General features: G+C 40.4%; 1 protein-coding gene across 1 annotated transcript in view; it reads right to left on the minus strand.

Moving 5' to 3' along the window:
- ELL2 (elongation factor for RNA polymerase II 2) overlaps window positions 1–24,975 on the minus strand; it is a 71,187-nt gene that overhangs the window by 10,603 nt on the left and 35,609 nt on the right. Inside the window, exons 3-8 of the mRNA XM_065918138.1 lie at window positions 19,500–19,621; window positions 14,396–14,559; window positions 7,382–7,641; window positions 4,370–4,494; window positions 4,115–4,202; window positions 1,698–2,268 (exon numbers count right to left, since the gene is read on the minus strand). Coding sequence (XP_065774210.1) covers window positions 1,698–2,268; window positions 4,115–4,202; window positions 4,370–4,494; window positions 7,382–7,641; window positions 14,396–14,559; window positions 19,500–19,621 — 1,330 coding nt within the window. The remainder of the gene's footprint in view (window positions 1–1,697; window positions 2,269–4,114; window positions 4,203–4,369; window positions 4,495–7,381; window positions 7,642–14,395; window positions 14,560–19,499; window positions 19,622–24,975) is intronic.

Consider the following 24,975-nt stretch of genomic DNA (forward strand, 5'->3'; position numbering starts at 1 on the left):
ATGCAGACTTTGTGGACTTACTGTGTGTGCGTATCTGATTCAGGCTTAGGTAAAAGCTTATTTTTACAACAGCCCTAGTCTTAAAGGAAAAGGCATTGAGTGCTTGCCACCTGGCTTCTCCTTTGCCACAGACACCAGATAAATTCCAATGGGTGCAGAACATGTGGGTCTGAATCGGTCCTCAGTTTATGATAATCTCGACTGGCTAGGCCATCCTCAGTGAAGGATTTAGAGACCAGGTCTGCTTCTCTTGGCTTCCAAGTGGGAAAACAGTCAAACCCTGCTGTAGGACTCAATGTTCTGGGATCCAGTTCTCCCAGCAGACGCCTCTGACTCAGGATTACCTTCTGATGGTGGAAGTGTGGAGTGGAGCATACCCAGGAATCTGGCTGACTGAGCACAAAGTTTCATTATTCTCTCTTTTCTTGATCCGGCAAATTCAAGTATGATAGTGTTTGAGGGAAAAAGCTTACAGCTGACTCTTGGGCTGCTATATAGTACCATGCTGATCTAAATATTTCAACAGCTATGCTTTGATGAGCAATATACTCAACCCACGTCAGTAAAGGCACTGAATCATACTATCCCCATTATCAAAGCTTTTCTCCTATTGTTAAAACGGTCAGTTAAATCTAAGTACCATAAGCTTTCAGTATTATGGACAAATCACATAAAGATAAAATTTCTTAAAGTCTAATCACTGAAGTACATTTTCTAAAGTTGTATTTTTCTGGGGAATTTTACCTTAGTTATGTTGGGTTTAAAACTAGTAGTAGTCCTAAATGATAAACATGGATCTTTTCTATGCTGGTGTGTGAGACATTACATTTTAAATATATGGAGTAAGAGAAATCTAATTGTGTCATTAGGTTTTAATGATTGCTACACCTTAGATAAGCAGTCTTTCTACCACCTAGCTGTTCTTCAGAAATAAAGCATTAGGCTTCTTTGGGTCTCTAGATATTTGACTTTTAAAGCTTCCAGAAACTTGAAATGGTTAAATTTATTAATAACAACTGATGTTAGTTTACTCAAACAATGTTCTCAAAATTAGGGTGGAAAAAAAAAAGAAAAAAAAAAAAAACCCCCAAACCCCCAAATCTATCAAGCTAGTCACCAACAGCCTTGCACAAGACAAATTGTTTTCACTCTGAATGAAGATGATGCTACAGATCTGCGTATGTAATTTTACCTCATCTGTTTTATAAAGAATTTGACATTTCCTCTGTGCTATTATTAATTAAAGCAGGGTTGACCCTGTTTTTTTGGCAAAGAAGGAAATGAGTATTTTTATTACTAACTGTGTGTCTGGTTAAATCAGTTCAAGAATGGCATATTATAGGTCACAGTGAGGTTGCACAACACTGTGACAGCTCTGGAGAAGAGCAACGAAGTCCACCTTCTTCTCAAAGGGGGTCCCTGGAGGACCAAAGGCCATTTTCAGATGTCACCATCTTATTAACAAATGCAGAAAACCACGGTTAATAGGTGGCTAAGAAGAGACAGAAAATGACTACTGCAAGATGGAAGAGAAAGAAACTTGCTCCAAAGAACAATACTAAGATTAATAACTAAACAGCAGGTCATTTGATAAAAAAAGCATTACTAATTCTAAACAGCACCCTCTCACAGTCAGCATAGCCCCCTCTTCCTGTTCATTTAACCCACTGAGTTGGGTTTTTACAAATGCAAAATACCTTCATTGGAATCCGGATTGGAGTCATTCAGCTTGGCAATTTCCTCTTCTCTTTTAAGGTCCTCTTCCTTTTCCTCAATCATCTCAACGTCGTCGTGATTTTTTATTTGGTCCTTTTCCTTGTGTTTTTTAGACTTCTTCTTGGACTTTTTGTGAGACGAATGGTTTTCTTCCATAGGCTTTGGACACTTTAGTAGAACTGAACCAGGGGGTAAGGTTTCCAGAGAAGTCCTAGAGGTATATTTGTCTTGCTGGTCCTCATAGATACTACCATCTTGACTAAAACTGTCAACAGGTAGGTCTTGAGTTCCCCGACCTTCTGGAGTGCTAGGGGAATTGGAGTTAGAATTTACAGTCTGAGGCGGGTTGGAGACAGGCAGGTGGGTTGAAGGCAGCGGTGGAGGAGTAGGGATGGCAGCGGCTGCAGGGGGCGGCGGGAGGCCTGCAGCGGATTTTTCACTGGTGGGATTCAAATGGCCATTTAATGTTGGCGGCACTCTATTTGTTAGGTGAGATATTCGAGCCTTTTTATTCATTAAAGGATCAATGAAATCTGAATCCAAAAGCCGTTTCTAGTGGTGGTGGTGAGGGGGAACAGAGAAGAAAAAAAAGTAAATGAGCCAGTTTGCACTAAAATGTAATACATATGTCACTCGTTACCATATGAACTGAGTAATTTTATTCATACTTAAATTTATAACCAATTTAAATTTATCACCAGCATCGTCTTAACTATTCTGAGCTTAAGCCACAACCTACAATAAGTTTTCATGTCTAGTGTAAAAAAAACAGGATCTGGAAAATATGGTTCTTTTTTATTTAATATATTTATTTTTTTGGCTGCACTGGGTCCTAGGTGGGGCATGTGGCATCTAATTCCCTGACGAGCGGTCAAACCTGGACCCTTGCACTGGGAGCATGGAGACTTAGCCACTGGAACACCAGGGAAGGCCCCCTGACATGATTCTTGAAGAAATGAATCAGATTATACTTTCTGTTCATGCAACCCCACCCTCAGCTCCTTGAGAGACTGCTGCTGCTGCTGCTGCTAAGTCGCTTCAGTCGTGTCCAACACTGTGCTACCCCATAGACGGCAGCCCATCAGACTCCTCTCTCTCTGGGATTCTCCAAGCAAGAGTACTGGAGTGGGTTGCCATTTCCTTCTCCACCTGAGAGACTAGGCCAATTTATGTGGGTTATATCACTCAGGAAGTGTATTAAATAGAGGTGGCCTCCTCCTCCTGCTGGCCATGGCTGACCTACTTATATTCAGTGAGAACCTCCTCTGAATATAACCAACCGTTATTGGTTGTCAGAATCAACAGGGGTAGGAACTGGGCAACAAGCCTACACTTACTTGATCTCTTTGAATGCGCTAAGATGCTGCAGTTATGAGTATTTTGGCTGTTACCTATTATTTCCCCCGTCTTAAGATGGGAACAACCAGCACCTTCAAAATAGTTTCTCTATAAATCTCTATCATTGCTGAAATACTATCCACTTTCTCCCTGGCCCCCCTTAAACATATCTCTTCACTGGATTAGAAGACAAATCTTAACAACTGGTCCATAAAATAACATGGAATTTCTGTTTCAAAAAATTACAAAAAAAAATCATGCTAATATCAGCCTAATCCAGCAACAACAGTTAACAGTATTTAAAATGAAAAGGGAAGTAGAGAGTTGATCCCCACATCTGTCCCGTCTCCCTAAGCCTGGGGAGGGGCTCCAGGGACAGGAGCACTGTCTGCAGCACTGGGGGAGACAAGTTGGTCTCACCTCTAGTCCCAGAGACTGAGTGGGGTCAAGGTGCTCTGAGAAGCAGGCGGGCTTGAACTCTTACGCTGCTCAGGATCTCCCCACCTTCTTCCAACTGAATCTTTTGGGGGAAACTCTAAGGTGGAATGGAGTCTAACTGGAATAGTCTGATTGGGATCTAGTCAAAAAGTGCTTTGAGAAAACATATATGGAAATGGCAGAACTTTTTATTTGCTTGTTTTAAAAACATTTTTCCCTGGGAATATTTTGCTAGCATATGCTTCAGATAAATTTAAATATATTCGATTTTCTCTATAAGACTGGGTATGGGACTGAATAAATACTGTCTTCTAGTTAGTGATTAAATGGAAAAGTAGATAATCCCCAAATGCAAACTTGAAGACCCGAATAGCAAGGTAGACGTTAAGTACTTGGTGACAAGTAGCGCTATATAGTGGCGAAGAGCTCTGGGTTGGGAGCTGGGATCTGAATTCCAGAGTGAGCTCTGTCTGAGCTAGTCACAACCAGCTCTGTGACTTTGGGTAGGGAGGCTATATAGCTTTTCTGGGTCTCATTTCTCTTATGTGTAAATCAGACAACCTGAAAAACATGGTACCTAAAGTCCATTTCAGGGCTATGATTATATAAGTTTATGCAATACCTGAGGAGAAGATGCAGTGTCTCTACTAGAACATACAGGAGATTCTGAACGGCTGGTACTGGCAGCATTCTGAGATGGGTTTAATTTTCTGTAAAGCACACACATGTCCCAGTTAGGGAGACAGTTTTCAAATGCTCATGATAGAAAGTCTACCCTTGCTTCTTTTTTTTCATCTCAACCCTAAACTAACAATGACTAAAATAATTACTTATTTGCATCATTTTTAAAGGCAGGGAAAAAAAAAAAAGAACTTACCTTGAGAGCACTGACTCTAACGACCGTCTGTCTATTTCACTGTATCCAGGCCAGTCTCTTTGAAGCTCTTTAAAAACATAATCCTTTAAGGTGTACGAGAGGTCCTTAGGATTCAGATTGGCTACCTGGAACATGGTGTGAAAACAGAACATGAGATCTTTTTGCGATTTCCTAGCCTAAGGCAATCTTTTGGATTTATACTGAAAATAACTATACCAAATGGCTCCAAAGGGACTGCTAGCTTTGCATATACCAGATCTCAATAAATACTATTTGACTTCATTTGGATAAATAAATAAAACTTTATATGCATATTTAAATTTTGTCTTTTTCCTGGATGGCTACTGTATTTGTTAAATAGTAATTACACCATTATGCAAAAGTGGGAGGAAGGTTTTTTTTTTAAAATAATTTTTTTTCCTAGTCAAAGGAATCCAAAACAGTTTTCTTAACAACTTCATTATTTACTTCTGGCTATAACTCCATTGGGGCTTTCCAGGTGGCTCAGTGGCAAAGAATCCACCTGCCAATGCAAGAGATGCGGTTTCATCCCTAGGTTGGAAAAACCCCCTGGAGAAGAAGAACCCACTCCAGAATTCTTGCCTGGAAATCCCATGGACAGAGGAGCCTGGCAGGCTATAGTCTGTGGGGTTGCAAAAGACTTAGGACTTAGCAACCATACAACATTAACTCCATTACTTTTGAGTCACCATACAAGTCCTTGACCACTTGTATTAAGTAGAAATCAAACAGTGCCCATATGCTGGTTTACAAAACTTTCCCTTCAGTAATCAACAGAAATTATCTTCATAAATAGTATCAGTTTTGATGATCTTGTGTGCCATCTTCTTGGCTTGCTAAGCTTGCTCCTTATAGCTGCCAGTTCTCCTGAAGAACCACTTTTTCAAAGTCCTTGAAATTCCCCAAAACCGAATAAATGGAAACAGAAACCCAAACAACCCCCAAATTACTGTTATTAGTCATCCAGCTTATTTGCAAGTGTAATCTCTTCTTATCCCTTAACTGCAGTTCCTTGTGTGTCCAGGCTCAGGCCCCATTAACAACATAAAAGTATGGATTCAGGGGCTGAACCAAGAGTCATTTCCAAGGCTGGCAGAGAGGTATTCTTTTATTTTCCTATTGGAATGGTCTTTTTTAATAACTTTATTTCTTTCTGTGTCTTTTACAAGTGCTATAAATTATAATAGATATTTTATGCTTTTCTCACAGCTCAGCTGAATACTAACAATGTTGATATACAGTAGAAAATAGGTTTCTCTTAAAATTTAAAAATAAATTAAAATGAGATACAACCAGATTTCTCAAAGTGAAATAAATACAACGATCTTACAATCTACATTCTGCTAGGTCCTAATTTATAACTCTAGCTTCAACTGCCCTCTGGCCCAGACCCTTACATGTGACTACCTACTGAATATCCATCTCCATTTGGGTATGTCTAACAGACATCTTCCAAAGAGAGGGCGTGTAAGACAGGATTCCTGATTCCTCTGCATACAGGTGTTCCTTTTCCTTCGCTCCCCATCTTAATCAGTGGCTCAATACCCATTCAGTTGCCCCGTTTTGTTGCTCTGGGGCAAAGTCCAGGAACTGGCATTTTTTAAAAAGCTCCCTAAGGGATTCTAATCTGCAGCTAGGATGAGACTATGCTCTAGATTCTATCAGATAGTCAGCAGTCTCACTTGCTCAGGAAGCACACCTACATTTAAAAATCATATCCATAAACATGATCACAAGACCACTGACACACATCAATAGCAGCCTCTGTGTGAACTGCCTCTGCCATCATTTTGCCCTCTCATCCTCTAACCTAGGAGGTAATTTACAACCTTTCTGTAGTTCAGTCACGAATTATTTGGTGACTTATAACATGAACCTCCCTCCTTCTCCAAATAAAAAACTGAACACACGTAACTATACCTTCATCCTCATTCATTCTTTTGTTCTGTCTCTTGAGCTCTTAAACTGCTATGCGACAGATGGACTTAAGTGTTTTCAAAAAGCACTCAAATGACTTAATAAGATGGTTGAGATTGCTCAAGATATCTTGGGGACTGGTTAACCCAGAACTGAAGACTATGATTTTACTCTTTCATGACATTTAGTATCATGACATGAATATAAGAGAAAATAGATGAAATAGACTTAAAAATGTTATTTCTTGAATAATAGATGGAAACCTGAGGGTTTATTTTTTAAAGATGAAATTTAAGAACTTTAAAAATGTTACTGCTTTAGAAAAAAAGAAAGCAGGCTGTGATTTATAGTGAACTTGAATGCTAACCAACATTTGTGACCCAAAGTCATTCTGAAAAATACAGGAAGTTACAGCCTGAAGAACTGTTGTTACAGCCTGAAGTTACTGTTTAACAAAAGTAATGACCTACATTTATACGTAAGCTTGTTATTTTATGGTAACTGATCAGAGCTAATACTTAACACTTTCATATCCTTTAATGAAGATAGGTGACTGATTTCAGCATATCCAATGGTAGAAAAAGGCAGAATACTACAGACAGAAAGAGCATGCAGGGTAGGACATTCAAAATTATTTAGAGGGTAAAAATATTCTAGCTTATACGAACCAAAGACCAACCAATAAAACACACTGTATAACTACATTAACCAGTAAGAATGATGGCAACAGTTTAGTACATTCAGTACTAAAAGCAGACGGCAAAAACTTCTTTTTTTTTAATGGACTTTCAAGCAAAATTTGTTTAATCCAAATGAAGATAATGACTTGAAACTTTTTTTAATCATTCAGAAGCCTCTAACTTATAAAACCTAGTGTAACTTTCCACATTTCAGTTAGTTTTTCATTGAATGTTTAAACCAAGATTAATTTAAGTTAATGTTCATATACCATTGACCAAAACGATCCTGAAATTTCTCTAACTCAGTAGCAATGATAACAACAATAACCAGCCTTCTTAAATGAACTCCCCAGCACGATGGCGGGCAAACCAAGCTCTCTCCGGCTCTCCCCACCTGCTGCAGGACGGCTCCGAGGGAGTTCTTGTCTTTCTGATTGACGCCGTCTTTCTGCAGCCGGGCCAGCAGCTCAGGTTTCTTATAGGCCTTCAGTGCCAGCAAGTGAATCACCCTGTCCCGATACGGCCGTTGAGAGACACTGTTGCTGCCGTGTGTCTTGCGAATCGTGTTTGCAGGGTTCATGGGTGTAGACCTTTTCCTCTCAGGCACTGCATCTGAAACAGCTTGAGGAGCTTTCCGAATTTGCACTCTTTTCCCTAAAGTCCAGCAGAAATGACATTGTTAACACATTTGCGGGTAGTAACATCATGAGCATCTCAATTTCCACAACTCTGATTTAGGTACCTTTTCATTTCTGGAAGGAATAAAGACTTCATATTTCAGCTTTTGTTTTATAGAAAGATATGCAAACTGAAAGCATTCTGAATAAATGGCCTAAAATATGGACTTGGAATTTTCTGATAGAATCATTCACTGGAATAAATAAAACTTACAGAAACATTTTGGCCACTTAGCTACACATGGATAATAACTAGTGACACATTGGACATTTTAAGGCTGTAGGCATTTGATGTTAGGTGGAAATAATTTCCACGCTCACCTGTGCTACTTACAGAACTCAAACCTACATATTGTATGTTGTTTCTTTGACAGTTATGAATACAACGAACATGTTAAATGTGGAAAATATCTGTCTCACTAATGACATACTCTCAACTGAGCTCAGTCATTAGCTTAATTTCACAGATTCAGAAGCCACGAAGAGGAGAGGCAGTCGTAATTTGGGGTCAACCTTCACCAGGGTATTCACGAGTGATATTGCTTTTCAACAGACCACAACAAACTCTGAGTCAAAAAACAAACAAAACCCACCAACCAACCAACCCAGTCTCAGCAGGCCAGACAATGAGATCCCTCCTCTGTGGTGCTGAGATTACCCAGGTGAGTTAGAGGAGTAGAAGTGGTAAGAGGAGGCCCTCACCCCAGGTCTGCACAGGCCAGTGCTATGCACACAATCAACTCACTGTTTGCTTAAACTTGACAGTGACAAGTGTTTGGCAAGCGGCTGCTTCTAGAAAATACTGTGGGCTATGTGGATTCTATGTGTGGGTGAAGCCATCAGGATGTGGCTGGTCACTGACAATAGCTGGTGAGCATTCCTTGGAGAAGAAAATGAAAATGAAACTGGATTGACCCTCACTTTACGATTTCTGAGGTGAAATCTCAGAGTTCATTACAAAAGCTTCCAACTCTGTGCCCTTGGGTTAAAGAGAAGGAAGAACCGGTAATGACATACAATGTGGAGCAACTGCACTAGGCACAGTACTAGCAGTTAGAAACGATGGGGAAGTACGAGCAGTCTCTTCTGTGCTGTGAACTTGGGTGAAAGCAGCGCTGTGGGCAGGCACTTTACTGAATAGTAGTCCTGTCCATGCTGGCTCCTCAAGGCCTGGCCAAAGGGGCTGTTTATTGGATGCAATCCTACCTAAAGGAGAAAGAACGATCTCACTGGCTCTTACATTTCTTTATAATCTGGACATAACCAACTGTAAATATCAGATCAAAATACTGACCAACAAAGGAACCAACATTAAAGGGTCACTGCCCAGTGATAAGGAGAAGGCAATGGCACCCCACTCCAGTACTCTTGCCTGGAAAATCCCATGGACGGAGGAGCCTGGTAGGCTGCAGTCCATGGGGTTGGGAAGAGTCGGACACGACTGAAGCAACTTAGCAGCAGCAGCAGCCCAGTGATAAGAGAAGCTATTAAATTAAGGTACAATTAGAGTTTTAGAGGTGGATTTAGATCTGTTTTCTGTATTTTTCTTCAGAGATTGTTAGATCAGTGTCAGATGTGAAGGGAACTAATATTTATCTTGCACCAATTACAGGATGAGGGTGGGGCACTGTGCTAAGACATATAACATAGTGTCACAGTTAACCTGATGAGGTAGGCCTTGGTCCCATTTCACAGATGAGAGAAGTAGAGTTTCAATGGGATAAGCTCAAAGAGCACAGTGCTCATTTAGTATTTGGAAGTTTCTGTGATTAATACCCAAGGTTTCCTACTTGTACTTCTTTTATTGAAAAGGTTTTATGAACAAATGCCCAATGTCTGTTCTTGATTCATGTTGGGCTGCCAGCTGCCTGCAGACAAAGCTATGGCTGCTTTGTCAATCAGATTTTGATGGCTCACAAAGTGAACTGAGTATCACAGTGAACGACAGCAAGAGAACAAGCAGATGGCAGAAGAGCAGAACCAAGGGGGCCTGTCCTGTGTTTTCCCAAATGACCAGGCTGCCAGCGTCTGCAGACACATTGAAATATCTAATATGGCAACTGCAAACCTTCCAATCCACCACTTCTCAGTTGCAACAGTCTTAGCAAATAGCACTATTCCTTGAAATTTTAATAGGAATTTGTGGAAAGAAAGAATAAAGGTCATGAAAGTTTAGGCAATGATATAAATTCCACACTCCCCTCCCCCTTGAAACCTGCTGAACTTCCACTTCCCCAAACCAAGCTGACTGTGGATCCCTTTCCCACACTCTCTGGGGAGGGGGAGGGCAGAGAATGGTTTTTAGCTAACTCACACATACCATGACTGGTGATTTAGAATGAATTCAGGCCAGCAAGGAAGGTAAATACAAATAAAAACAAAAACGGGACTATCACTGTGTCACAGGCTGCCCGACCTCTTCTGTAGGTCTGACCAACCTCTGGTTCCGGGTCTCAGGAGACCCCAAGGTCTCCTGAGTTCACCCCACCCTCCCTGGCGTGGACAGAAGGCAGCCAAATAAGGCAGGCTCACTCTGCCCTTAAGAGGGGTCTAAGTATGATGTCTGGCAAGAAATTAGGATCTGGTTAGGGATACGACTGCCTTGGAGTCTCAGCTGGGATGGGATGCTAGACTATCACAGTCCGTGAGTCTCCTACGCTTAGAACACCCACTTCACCTTTGCCTCACTTTAAATAGCCAGTTGCAGGGCAGCCCATTTCTTTCAAATGATGAAAGAAGAATGGAGCCACACTGGGCCATGGGTTTTACACAAAAGTCACTGGTTCCCCGCCTCCCCATCAATTTGTGCCAATTCAACCAGGAAGAAGTCCTCTGATTTGAGGGAAGACAGGCTACAGATGAAGAAAACATCAGTATTGTATGTAAGCAGTTATAGAATTGAGATGCTAAAGTTAAAAAAGAAAAAAAAAAAAATAAAATAAAATAGAGCAGGGAAATGTCAGGTTCAAAGTGGGCAGAAGAAAGGCTTTATTTTTATTTTCTTACATTTGCCTCAGAAAAGCCCTTTTAATAAAGCCCACGGGAGAACCTAATTCTCTTCCCAAACCCAACTGCTAATCAATTCCCTGGGCTCCTTATATAAACAGCAGCAGCAGGTCCGACAGAGTTGGGTAATCTGGGACTAAATCTGAACCATTTTGTTTCCTAACAAGGAGTCCACTTTGAGCTTCTCCATTTAATACGCTGGTGATAGTACTTATCCCTTTAATGACTTTGAGTAAACAATCTGAAAGGAAGGTGTTAAAAGAGACCGCAGGAAGGAGAGCAGGGATGGCAGCTGTCTTCTGCAGTTGTTTTTCTGTTCTGTGGAACCTAACCAGAAACCCTGGCAACACTGACCTGAGGCTTTAATAAAAACACTGGCAGGACCTTGACAGTGGTGTGACACTGTCATGGTTAAATACATAATCTTCTGCCGTGGAAACCATTTCCACTACTTAGCATTTAGGATCACTTCTTCAAAAGGTTTACTATTAAAACATAAGTAAACATCAGTCACAGAATGCTAGAATGACAAAGGACCTTAAACACTAACCTAAGTTCAAAACCCTTTATTTAGTATTTGAGAAAATTAAGGTCTCCATGTTAAATGATTTTGTCCAAGGTCATTCAAACAGGTACTAACATCAAAAACAAGGAGGATGGGGGCAGAAGTTGGAAAGACTGGAAAAAGGATCTTAGAAATTACATTGGTTGGGTTATTTAATATTCCTAAATAAACAGCATGCTTACAAGTTTATGATTCAATAAATTTCCAGAATTCAGATAGGAGTCAGTGAGCCGACATAAAATCCAGGTAAACGAGAGGTGATAAGTGTTTTGTTTTAAACAAAGGGGAAGGATCATAACAATACAACAGTGCTCATCACTGATATAAATGGCATGACTACAACTGGACATATTACTGATGACGTGATAACCATGTTTTCTAGGTTAAAGCTTCTCCTGTTCCTTTGTAGGCAAATAGACTTTTCTTTTTTCTCTCCAGTCCACTGGAGGGTCATAGAAGCTAACGTTCCTGGTTGCCGAGGCCAGCTGAACCCTAGGAACTCAGCCTTCCTTTCCTGAAGCTGGGCTTGTGCCCTAAGTTAACTGTCAGAGGCCTGGCATGATGCCATCACAACCCACAGTGACACCAGCGTTATTTCTATTTGTCTTCTACCCAGCTGACACTATTAAAACAAACCTTGTTCTACAGGGACTTCTGAGCTGGCAGAGGTCAACTTCTGTTATCATCTCATAAGATAAATTCAATTATGAACTAAAGAGGTTATCTCCTATTGTCTTATGGAAAAAAACCGCAACTTGTTAATGAGGCCAAACTCCTGGTTTTTGCTATTTGCTGATACCAACAGCTTCATATGTGAAATGGAGAGGCAATGATTACCCACCTCATAGGGTGATTGTGGGCTTTAGATGACTAACTACGTGTACAGTGCTAACCAGTCCCTTGTGCATCAGAAGCACTCATTAAGTGCTGAGTAATGTTAGCACTGAAGGGTGGCGGACAAGCATTTTAAAGAGCTGAGTGAGTCAGTTTTGAGATACTGGAAAAAGCAGGAGGATACAAACCATGCTGCCTGGAAGGAAAGGCACATGCTAAGGGCCTGGTACTGGATAGAATTAAAAGAAAAAGATGAAAACACGCCATGATAAAACAAATACAGCATAGCCAAGCTGGAATCTTCTGCTCTACTGTACAAAGAACTGATCAGTCATTTTTTCTGGATCAGTCTTTTCTTAAAGGTAGCGTGTGCAGTTTTGAGTTCTGAGGTGAAGGACTGGAGGCAGTCCAGAGGAGAGCAATAAGAATAATTAAAGGGTTGGGATGCGGGCCATATTAAGAAAAGTAAAAAGGAGCCGGGGTTATTTGACCCAGAGAATAAAGGGCTGAGGAGGTTAATGACAAGACTGAAAACCAGAGAAGACTGTGCTGTGATGGGGTAGCCCAGGGCGCTGAGGAGAAGGCTAACAGAGCACTGGGTTGGCAGAGATCACTGCCGGGGGCATGTATGTGTTCTCATCTTCACAGGGCAGAGATGAAATCCCGTTCAGAAGTTTAGATAACCTCAAATTCCATGTGGTCACTCTAAAAAATGTAAATTATTGGTAGTGCCAATAAGAAACCTGCAAGTTTCAAAAGTCCCATACCATTAGGGCAAAGTATGGTCTGGGTGATTCTGGATGTTGAAAAGTTTGTTGTGTAAGCTGTGAATGAACTGTACCAACCCTACAAAACAAACAAAAACACATGAACACAGGGTACACCCAAGGATCTTTCACTGGAAAAGTACAGTAATCACTGCCAATTTTCAAGTTTTAGAGTAAATCAAGGTGAAGGTTTTCAACTGGTTATACTGGGAAGAAAAAATAATCATTCTGATTACTTCAGTCTTCTATTCCTTTGTTAAATACACCAGTTTACCTCATGTTTTATAAATTGGTAATGTTGGACAGAGTTAAAAAACACTCTCAAAGCAATAGGGGCAGTAAATTCATAGCTTGCACTTAAATTTAAGTGTAGCAGATCTTGCACATTTTAGAAACAACAAGATTTAGCTTACTAAAGTTAATTAGGTTACTTGTGAGAAAAAAGAACGAGGTTGGAAGTTGTTACCTTATCGGGTAGGAAAGAGAAGATGAAAAATCTCATTGCTTGTAACTTACTGGGCAGGGAACTGGGCCCCGTGGGTACAAATACCTGGGGAAGCCATGAATTGTTGTTAAACCAAACTAAATGTATCTAAGCTAAGCACCAAGTCCCAGGAGCACTGGCTCTGTTCCAAAGAAATACTTATTACGGATACTAGTGGAGCTTCTCAAAGCTGAATGCATTCTAACTGGGGCAGCAATGGGCAAATACAGAAGTAGAATTATACCAAACCGTAGAAAGATGTTGATTAAGGGATTTGGTTATTCAAGAGACTTTTTGTGAGCATTTATGTTTTCAAACGATTATCCTTTCGTCATTTACTGCCCAGTGACTTGTGTTATTAAACTAGCCAAGGCCTCGTAGAGCTTATCCTCGCTCTGGGTAATTCTATTACTATTGTTAACAGTCTCGTAAAGGAGAGACTCATTTGGCTGGTCTGGTCTTCCCTTTGATCTGAGGGATACTTGAGTGAGCTGATGATAAAAATGATAGGAGTGGGGCAGTCTCTTAATTAATGAAGAGATGAGGATTCATAATTGAGATGATAATCACAACTGAGATACCAAAGAAGTATTATACTAACTAATGCTTTGTTATAAACACATTTTATACTTTTGTAATAAAAATTCTTGTGCAAAGATCCTTTGACTCTAATAGAAAACTCTAAGTTCTACTAATAGAATTTACTACAAAAAATCACTCCACACAAGTGCAAAATAAGAACCATACTGTCCACCACTGAAATTACATCATCCAGTGACAAACACAGCGGTACCACTATCACAATCTCACATAATAAAGTAACTTGACCAGATCCCCAGTATTGTAAAGCAATAATAAATAGTCATTAGAAGATTTGGGATTTATAAAAGAAGTAAAACTTCCATCTATTCCATCAGCAGTATGAAGAGGACAAATGACTTTTGACCATGTTTTTCAAAATATTCTCAGTACTAATTTCTGTGTTTTCATTAAGTTAATATTACCAATATTTACCTATAGTGATCTTGAATTATTCCAATCAATCAGCAAGAAGGAGAAATATATCTATACCAACCTACATACGGTCCACCGGGTTTGATAACTTTTGTGCTTCGGTTGCGGGACTCCTCCTCTGCCTGGGTCATTCTTTCTCGGGTCATCTGATACGAGTCATTTGTTGCACACACTGTAATTTTATCTTGTATAAATCCCAGGCAATTGAGCTGGGAGGCTCCAGAGCTGTCAGGTAAGATGGTGGCTTGTTAGAGATGTCCCACATTTTGCACAATAAAGGCAAGCAGGAATTGTATAATCCTATAATCAGCAGCTTTAATAATAACTTTAAAATTCAAAATAACTAATATTAATCATTTTTAAATGTAAAGCTTATTAAACTTTTAAGTTTCTTTTCTTCATTTCATATCATGTTTTTTTTTTTTTTTTCCTTTCCTGGATAGAATGGGTGACATGAACTTTCAGAGACTAAATCTATGAAATTTTGGAAAAAAACAAAATGAAACAAAACAGTATTTGGAGTCCAGGGTCCTGATGGGCACTGAAGTTCTACTTTCATCTATGAAAGTATTATCTACTACTGATGTGAGAAATGTTAAAAGCTTACTTTTAATGGAACCATAATGTGTATGCTTCAGCACTGACTAGCTGAAACAGATCCACCATAATAATTCCTTTTATTTTTAATAAGATTAATTTCAAGGCAAGAATACTGCCAAATATCATAGTTTGTTACTATTCACCAAAATAACCTAAACATTTGTAACCTTGTATTTACAGTTATTTTTTATGTTGTTAAATGTCTGTAAGATAATCTGTTGATATAGCAAATATGAAAAAAAAAAACCAGACAACAGATTTTTGCAGAAATACTTTAAAAAAAGAAACCTTTTGGTTAAACAATTACAAATACTAATGCTGGCCAGGAAGACAGCTCTGTATTCAAAGTATCATGCTGTATTAGGGGATCATGGTAACAGTTATGCTAGTATTTTAAAAAGAAATTACTATGGCCTTAGACTAGAATATAGAAATAATGAAAATGTCACTATAGCCCTGATATTCTATTTCTAAACTGGAAGTAGCTTTGTTATGATGCTACGAAATAAGGGTTGACAAAATTTTTGTAAATTGCTAGTAACTGTCTATACAAATTCTATTTTTAAAAAATCAGTTCATTCATCTCATGAATATTTATTGGACAGAGACTGCACGCTAGGCAGTGTGTGAGGTACACAGGCCATGACCAAGACTGACAGAGGTGGTCCCTCCTTCGAGGAGTTCTCTAATGAGTGACAAGGATGAACACACTGGAAATTAGGAGGCAGACTGACAAATGACAGGGGGCAGGGACCCCCAGGAAGGTACTTCACGTGGACTTGTGCACAAGGCGAAGGCTTCCTAAAGGAAGTGGTGCCCAAGCTGATCTAGAGGGATGACTAGAGAAAGGTGGGGACAGAAGTGTTCTAGAGGGATAACCAACGCGTGCCACCTCTCCTAGGGGGAGCCAGGAGAAGGTTTTCAGTTTGACCAAAGAGAGGTGGCAAGGATCATTAACGAGACGAAACTGAAAAAGGTGCAAGAAGTACATGACACAGGGCTCTGGAGGTCACAGTATGGATTTTGGACTTTATCCCAATAGGAGACTGAAAACAAGGGAGAGAAAACATCTCATTTATACTGTAGAAAAGTCGATCAGGATGAACAGCAGATTGAAAGGAAGGGGGCACTCTTGTGAAGGCTGGAAACCAGTCAGGAGGCTACTGAAGGATTAGAGACAAGAGAGATGGCTTGAGCCAGGGTAGGGGCAGTGTGAATGCAGAGCAGTAAGCAGATTTCAGAGAGGCAGGAGGCAGCGCTGGCGGGGTTTTGTCAGTGATCAGCCACGGCGGGTGGGTGGGGTGGAGCAGGGGTGTTCAAGAGTGTGCCCAGGTTACTGGGTGTTACTGGAATACTGGGAGAGAGAAAAATAAGTTCAGTGAGGGACATGGTGACTTGAAGTAAGGAGCAGTCTCAGGAGGGAATGGACTGTGAATAGCACTAATATTTAAAATAATCAATAGGAAGACGAAAAGAAGACCACGAGAGACTGCAAAAGTACAGCCAGAGAGGTGGAGGGGCATCAGAAGAGCACTGTGTCATGGAAGTCATGGGAATATGCTTCAAGAATCAGGGTGGCCCACAGGGTGAAATGCCGGCAACAAGTCCAGAATAATCAGTAAGCAGCCGTTGGGTTCATGGGCAAGGAGGTAAAGGCTTGCTTTGGGGAGCATAATCCAGTGGAATGGTGGGGACTGAACTAGATTTTGGGCCCCAAAATGCAAGGAAGGTGGGTTTTTTGTTTTTATTTTCTTTTTTAATGAGGCCGACTTGAGCTGAAAAACCAATGAAAGGAGGGTAAGGAAGTGTGGAAAAGAGAGAGGATGAGTAGGAAGAAAAGATTGCAATAGAGAAGACTGCAGTATAAAGGTCTGGTGGCAGGAAGCTTGAATTTCAGCATCTCCCCTTATTAATCACTAAGCAATTTCCATAGTGAGAATAAGCTGAACCTATCGCCAATCATGATGAAATTACAGTTTACACCATCCAAGGTCAAGAAACAGATGTTTACATGAAAACAGAATAGTCAACACTGTGGGCAAGAAGACATTCCCCACATTCTCTACTCATCCCTTTTGAACTCAGTTGCCTTAAAAGTTGAAATACTGTGACACATGTGTACAGATGTTCCTATAGTCTTTCTCTAGCCTAGCTTGCTGTTTTCCACACTTGAATATGCATTACTGATAGAGCTGTATTATATATTTTCACTAGGACGCTGAATAGGCAGAGTTAAGAAATTTTTAAAAGGTAATTTTTGACTGTGAGAGTTCTTGCATCTTACATATAAGAAAAGTGAGACCCAAGGAGATTTTAAAAGAAAGATAAGAAAGGAGACTAGTTAATATGTATTCTTGGAAGATCTATTTGTGGAGTCAGCCAACCCTTTTAAGACGGGGAAACGGGTATAAGAGAACCCCTGCCCTTGAAGAACTTGCACAGCTGTAGGAGAGACAAGATCCATGGAAAACCAAAATCAAATTGAATACAAAAGGTGCAGCCAGATCATTCAAAGTTATCCTTGCCAGGCTGTGAACTGAAAGTTTGAGTGCTTGTTTTTATAATGGCAAACTTCAATGTATATTCTTACCACACTTGGATCATACTAATGGAGTTGTGACAATTTTCTCACAGTAACAGTTTCTTTTCTGTTTGGCCCATCATGGATAATTTTGAAAAGTGACCTAAAATCCTTCTCCAAACAAGCAAGGTAGAAATAAACACACAGGGTATTTATGAGGTTAGGGAGAAACCATATTACCTATGATGACAGGCCTGGTTTTGAAGAGGGAATTAAGTTCCTTAGTAAAATTCTAATATTGGACACAGTTCAATTTGATGTTGAAATGTTCTCTAGAAAAAAATAATTTGCTGAAGACAAGTATTAAAGGTGATGGCACAATTAGAAACTGGTGTGCCCTGTGGTCTGTAAAGAATGCTGGGGTGGGAGTTAGGAGAACTCAGTTCTCATTCAGTCCAGTCACTAACTAACCAGCTATGTAACATGGATAAGTCACCTGTGAAGTGACAGGGTGGAAGTACACAGTCACCAAGAACCCTTTTACTTGGGGATGCTATAATCTAGCACAGTCCTGATCCGCAGACCTTTCTGCAATTTCAAACGTTCTGTGTATGTGCTGTCCACCACGAGAGCCATTAGCCATGTGGTTATTTAGCCTGTAATATGTGGTTAGTATGAGTGAAGGACTAACTTTTATTTCACTTTTGTCATCTGAAATGTAAATAGCCACAGGTAGCCAGTGGCTACCACAGTAAAACAGTGCAGAAAAGTCTATATAACCTGGAACACATGCAACTTATACCAAAAGGAGTAAGTTTGGGGGAAGGCAATTTTTAGAAAGCAAAATTAACATATACTCAGGGAAAATGGCAGGTTAAGATAAAGCAAAAAGTTATTTAGTCGCCTTAATTGGGCGGAGAAACTCAGAGCGCTTTCAGTGCAGTGTCTTTTTTGTATCTCTGCCTCCTGAGCCCACTGGGAACACAGCTCTCTCTTCCCCTCTTCCCCACATAGCGCGCACGCATGGCTTCAAGTGCTACAGGGGAGATACAGGGATGGACAGCCCTGGGGAAGCTTGGGCCAATGTCAGTGTTTCTCAGGGGGCTGGGGGCTCTAAGGACTTGTCTTTATCCACGGCAGAACAAACTCCCCCTACTCAAGGGGCCCATTCTTTAATCAGAAACAACCACAGCAAAGAAGAGTGAAACAAGCAGCTCATTGTTTACAGAGGACCTAAGCAGATAAGAGTTCCACGGGTACCCTGGGCTATGGGTGTGCGTTCTTGTCTTCCTCCCTCCTTTATTTTCCCCTTAAAATCCAAAGGGACTGTCTCCTGGGGTTAATTTCTAGTTTCCATTCTGCTGCAGAATAAAGATTTTTAAAAATCTATCTTACAACACGCCTTGCACAGGGAAGGAGGAAGGGCATATATAAGACACGTGTATTTTCCTCCTTTATCCATGAGTGTGAGCCTTGAGGTTACTACCACGGTGGTCCCTAAGCTGTTTGGCACCAGGGACCAGTTTCGTGAAGAGTTTTCCCACAGACCGGGGGTGGGGGTTGGGAGTGGTGGTGGGGATGGCTTTGTGATGATTCAACCACATTACACTTATTGTGCATTTTATCTCTAATCTAATGCCACTGGCTGATCTGACCAGAGGTACCCGGTCGTGGCCTGGAGGTTGGGGACCCCTGTAACTATAAAGTACTCTTACTTATATTCAGTGATTAAGAACTTAAAAACCCCTGAAACTTGTCTTTAATTTAAAATAAAATAAACCATGTTTTATAGGTAAAAAATCTATACCTTAAAAATTCCTCGAGGGCAAGAATCTTAAATTTTTTGTGATTGCATCCCACAGTGACAAATATAATTTCTACCACATAGTATGTGCTCACTATTTCTCAAATAAATAAGCGAGCTCTGCAATTCAAGTCAATAAATATTTAAAGAATGACTACTATGTGTTTTATTGTTTAAGAAACCAAAAAAACCCTCAAAGAAAAATGAGTTTCCCTTCAGCATACCCTGAATCACACTTACCTGGAGAAGGTTTGCTGGATGCAGTCAAAGCTGCCTTGAGGGTTGTCTCTACCGACATTTGACAAATAGAAGTTAAAGGTGTGCACTTCGTTGAGGGGATCATTTTTAGGGATTTTGACAAGCTAAAAGGGGGACAAAGAGAGAAACACCTCCAATTATAAATGTGCTATAGAATGATCTGATGACTGACCTTACTGTTTTTCAAATGACATTCATTTTTTACCCAAGCCCTCTTGAGCACTTACATTTATACCGTTTAAATTACTGAATCATTCAAGGAATCTGACAAGCACGCCTATAACTTACCACACTCTAATTTCAATTTTCTGCTCTAAAGTGTCAGTAATTGTGTCGGCTCAGTAATTAGTCTATAAGAGGAACCCTCTTCTTTTCACAGTAGAAATTGCTTACATCTCACATGGAAGAGTCATCAGTGAACTTGCTGAAAAACTCTTCCTCTTCTGAGATGCAAAGGTTCTGCCTGTGGCTTTGTGACCCCCTGCTAAATGGCTTCTAGATATTTAGATGGTCTCTGAGACAGAGTCTATATCTGAATCCTTTGCTGTCTTATTACATACACATTTCATTTTAATTCTTACTTCTTGGAGTGCTACTTTTCAAGAGTAACTAGCAGCATAAATAAGGTGAATACCGTAATTACACTCACAGCACAGCGCAGCTGGGTGTTTCTCCCTCCTCGTGTTTACAGAACAAGGTCAGCAGCCCACAGAGGTGACTCTGCAGGCCCCCCAAGGCCGAGTCCTAGGCAACACTCTGGAACAAGCGGATGTCTCCTATGCTCTTGGCTCAAGACCTGGCTCTTTCCTAGAGAGCGGCCCCAGAAGCAAAGGGACAGGATTGCTCTCGATTATTGAGCCCCTGTACCTGGCGTGTTTCCCTGGCACATAGTGAGGGCCTAACAAATACCTGTGAATACAGGAGCTGGAGATTTCTGTCTTCCAACTATACTACTCTTCCCAGCTCCCCAGGCCTTTCCTCCCTTGGGTGTACAGGGGCCACCGTGGTGTTGGGTGGTGCTTACGAATGGGTTTTGTTGGAAAGAATGTAAAATGTGACTTCCTGCTCTCCAGCCTCCAAATACCTACTCTTGGCAATTTAGTACACAAGCAAGGAGGGAGAAAGTGTTTTCTAATTCTTTCTTCTCCCCCAAATCTTCCCTTTCCATCAAGGGAAGAATAAGACTCTGAGCTAACTGGCTGCTATGTATATGTCCTTGTATATGTCCTCCTTAAGGTCTAGGACAGCAGGTAGACAGGGAATGAAGGTGTGAACACTTGAATGATATCCCTTCCTCAGCCATGACTCACTTAACTTCCACTCACCGTCCCCCTCAACCCTCCCTGCAGATCTGCAGAACCTGGTTGGGGAGATTTTCCACAGTGGTGGCGAACTGATTTCCAGGCCAGGTTCTGGCTTCAGTTTAGGCCTAAGGTCTTCCTTCCTATAAGGGTTCCGGTCTGGGACTGCAGAAGTACTTTACCCATCAGAGTATGGAAGATTGTCCCTTTTGGGAGATTCTAAATTGCATTTTTAAAAAGTAGAATCATACAGGTTTTTTTTTTTCTATTTTGCAGGAGTGATTAGAGTTTGTACTCAAATTCTAGAGTTTGTACTCCAATTGTACAAATGTTCAGTATTCTTTCACAGGAAACTTAATGACTGGCATCCTTAAGCTCATACATCTACTAAACAGAGCATGGCTTTTCCTTCCTTATCATCTTAACTGTGATTCTTCTTAAGTAACATTTATACTTCTTAAAGTGAAAAGTTATCCTCCTATACATTTTCTTCCCCATTTTTAAGCACACATATACACAGAAAGTCTTTGTGTAAACTTGGAGGGTTTAATAACAGAAATACCTTGAATGAATTAATTGCTGTGCACACCACTCAAAGCATTAGGGTCTGGCCTGATGGTGGGCATAGAAAGCTTTCTTATTCTTTAAAAGAATATCAAATAGAAAAAAAATAGCTATTGTCATTAAAAAAATATGATAATAATAGAATAGGAAAGGGTCAGGTTTAAAAGAAACAAAGCTAAAAAAATACACAACCCATGCTATGAACCCGTTAAAGTTTTTGGAAGCTTGTACGCCACAGGGATCAGGATAGCAGTTTTTGCCAAGGGGCAGTTTCGCGACCGCCCCCTCCACCACCCCAGGGGGCACTGGGTGTGGGAGGTTGCCACTGGCATCTTTTGGATGCCAGGGACATCGCCCAACACGTTACAGTGCGCAGGATGGCCCCCACAACAATGAATTACGCAGTCTCTAATACGTTAGTAAGGCTGAAGTGGAGAAGTTATGGATCACAGACAGAGGTAGGTTAGTCTCTTAGAAAAGAAAAGAATTCTTGACTTCACTGACTTTTGATAATTAATGAGGAATTAAAGGGGAAAATGGTATCTTTAAAGAAATAAAAGTACCCATTTAAAAAAAAAGGAGGTAGTACCATGGAGAATGACAGCAGGACTTCTCAAAGCTCCCTCCTACCTGCTGCCCCAGCCTATGGTGTGTACAGGAGCAGTGTGCACACGGGGGCAGAGGCAGGTGTCAGGGCAGATCATGTTTTTGATGAGCATCCTGGGTATGTATCATGCTATTTTTCTCCAGTTGAGGAGCTGGGGTGGAGTTGGAGGTTAAGGAATGATGAGTACCACAGAGTTCCCACAACTGAGTTTCTACATCCCTTTTCCCTGGTGGTTTTCAGAGCAGAACAATGCAGATGGTACATGCGTGCTAAGTTGCTCAGTCATGTCTGACTCTGTGTGACCCCATGAACTGTAGTCTGCCAGGCTCCTCTGTCCATGGGATTCTCCAGGCAATCTGGAGAACCCTCTGGAATGGGTTGCTATGCTCTTCTCCAAGGGCATGGCAAGATGGTACAGCCTGACCTAATCTCAGGCTTTTCTTATAAAATATCTGAGAGCAAGATGTCAACCATGCAATCTTCTTATCTTTAAAATTTTCAAGTCTATAAATTTAGTATATCTTATTTCCTGAAGGAGATGGTACAAATCAGATATAAATTTTCTGTGCATCAATATCTGAATATATTAGGAATAAAATGTATGTACAAAGAGTTCTTACGTTTATACCTGGTAAGTGTGCCTAACAGTTTGGCTTCTTGGGCAAAGGCTTAATGGAAAGAGCAGGTTGTGTATGAAAATTATAGCAGGCAGGAGGGGCGACAGAGTGGGGGCGACAGAGTGGGGCGTGTCAGAACTAAACTATGGGGGCCTCAGAGTGGACCACAGCCCATGGGACTGGTCCAGCTAAAATGGGATCAGAGTCCTTGTTTGATCCAGGGCCATTTCAGAGACTAGACTTCAGAGGAACTTGGGGATACTCATCATTTCTGTCTCTAATATACAGGAACCTACTCCATAGCTTGTCTAGATAGTGAAGTAGGAGTCGGTCTTTTCTTCCAGAATGATTATGAAGCATTTTCTTATAAACTGGCCTTTGGGTTATGGACTATGACTAGGGGGAGATGAAAATGACTGTTATTGTTGGGCCTAGGATTGGCTTTTGAAGACAGGGCTAATCACCATGGGAAAAGAAATTCCAAGGTCTGTTTAGAAACAATTTTGGAAGAGCATCCCTTTGTATGATAGGGACTTCTCAATTTTAATTATATTATTTTGAGCTTTTCCTACAAGTCAGTGGGAATACTTTTAGAACTTTAGGGACCCATGGTCTACTTGAAAATTTTTAGCTAATGCCTTAAGAGTGAAATATTATTTTAAAAGTATCAAAGACTATGATTCCAAACAGTTTCTTATTCACAATGAAGAATATAAAAATATACTACCATGTTCTGGGCAAGCTGAAAAGTATATTTTAATTTTCATTCCAAATATGAGAGGCTGAAAATCAAAGGTTTAGGACCACAATCCACAACCCTCCTCCCAAACTCCAGGCTGTCTTTGATAAAAAGCTATGAAGACAAAGTTTCAGGAAACTTTCAGACATTTATAATTAACATAAACACTGTATACCAAGATGTGTAAGTCAAAGCTTCTAATTACTCTGAGACACAAGTTCAGGCATGTGGCACTGGAATACTGTCTGAAAGGTCATTTCAACATCCAAGTCACAGACCTCCGTTTTACATAAGGATATAAGGGCAGAAGCTCAGTATGTGTACTGCTGCAAATTTCTCATACGGGCATGCTAGTATCTGCTTAAAAACCACTGGTACTTTTATTGCAGAGGTTTTTCACTGGACTGAGGTACACACTAGATTAAAAATAGAACCAGCAAGGTGTTTTTTACCCCCATTTATTTAATACAAATGCTTTGTTCTGTTGTGGGTATTACAAATTATTTAGGTTTACATAAGCTTTTATTTGGCAGCAATTCTATAACTTTTATCAGCCTTTTCTACTAAGGTAGCTGCAAACGCTCAGAGAGATGTTCATGACCCAGCAATACCACAGCTTGATTATGACAACTCTTGGTCCTTAAAGCAGACCTGCTGGCAGGGCCTTGAAGATGATTTAGTTGAATGGCTTCATCTTACAGATCTGGAGCAGAGAGAAGCTAAGTGACTTGCTTAAGGTTACATCTCTGTTTAAAATTGTAACCCCTGTACTCCTGACTGCCTGACCCTGGCTCGATGTTTGTCTAAAGTACTTAGTACCTGCAGTACTTAATTTTGCTTATTGTCTTTCTCCCCTGGCTAGGCCTTCTAATCCTTAGAAGGCCACCGGCTTTTGTCTGGTTTGTTCCAGGTATTGCCAGCATCTTGAATAGTATGTAGCAAAAAGCAGTCACTCCATATGTATTTGCTAGATGAATAAAAATGGTGATTAAAGCCTCAGCCATGGTGAGAACTGAAGTATCTGCTTTCTTTCCACCAATATTATAAAGGATGTTGAAATTTCCTTATATTAAAAAGGTTCTATCCTGAAATAAATTTGGGAAATGCCAGCTTAAACAAAATCATTTACTTTAAACTAGGTCCTTTCACGCTGAATAGCAATTTCCCAGTTTTTATGACCTCAGAACCCACTTCCCTCCATTCCTATAGTATCTTAGGAGGTCAGCTTGTCTCTTAATATTATTGGACTAAAATAGTTATTATTTTACTACATATAAACTATATATCTTAGTTTGGATACAAAAAATGCTACAAACATTTAAACATTAGAATTCTCTGTTGTTCTCAAATCCTTTCCTGACTCTTAATGATTCTGTAATTTCCTAATAATCTGGAAAATTCAGTTTAGCTAGAGAAATGTATTTGCATGGTACCAGTAAGGTTCCAGAGTTTAGGGGCAGAATAAACCTAGAATCAGAACAGAAAATAGAAACCTCAACCTGAAAGCCACAAAATTCTATTTTTCAAACTAGAGCTGCAGTTATAACTTTAGGCCTAACATTATGCATTTAGGGAAGAAAAAAAGGCTTCTCAGATCAGTCCAGATGTAGAAACCAATGCTGAGGTGGGG

The sequence above is a fragment of the Muntiacus reevesi genome, chromosome 1 (assembly GCF_963930625.1).
Source record: "Muntiacus reevesi chromosome 1, mMunRee1.1, whole genome shotgun sequence".
NCBI classification, from domain to species: domain Eukaryota; kingdom Metazoa; phylum Chordata; class Mammalia; order Artiodactyla; family Cervidae; genus Muntiacus; species Muntiacus reevesi.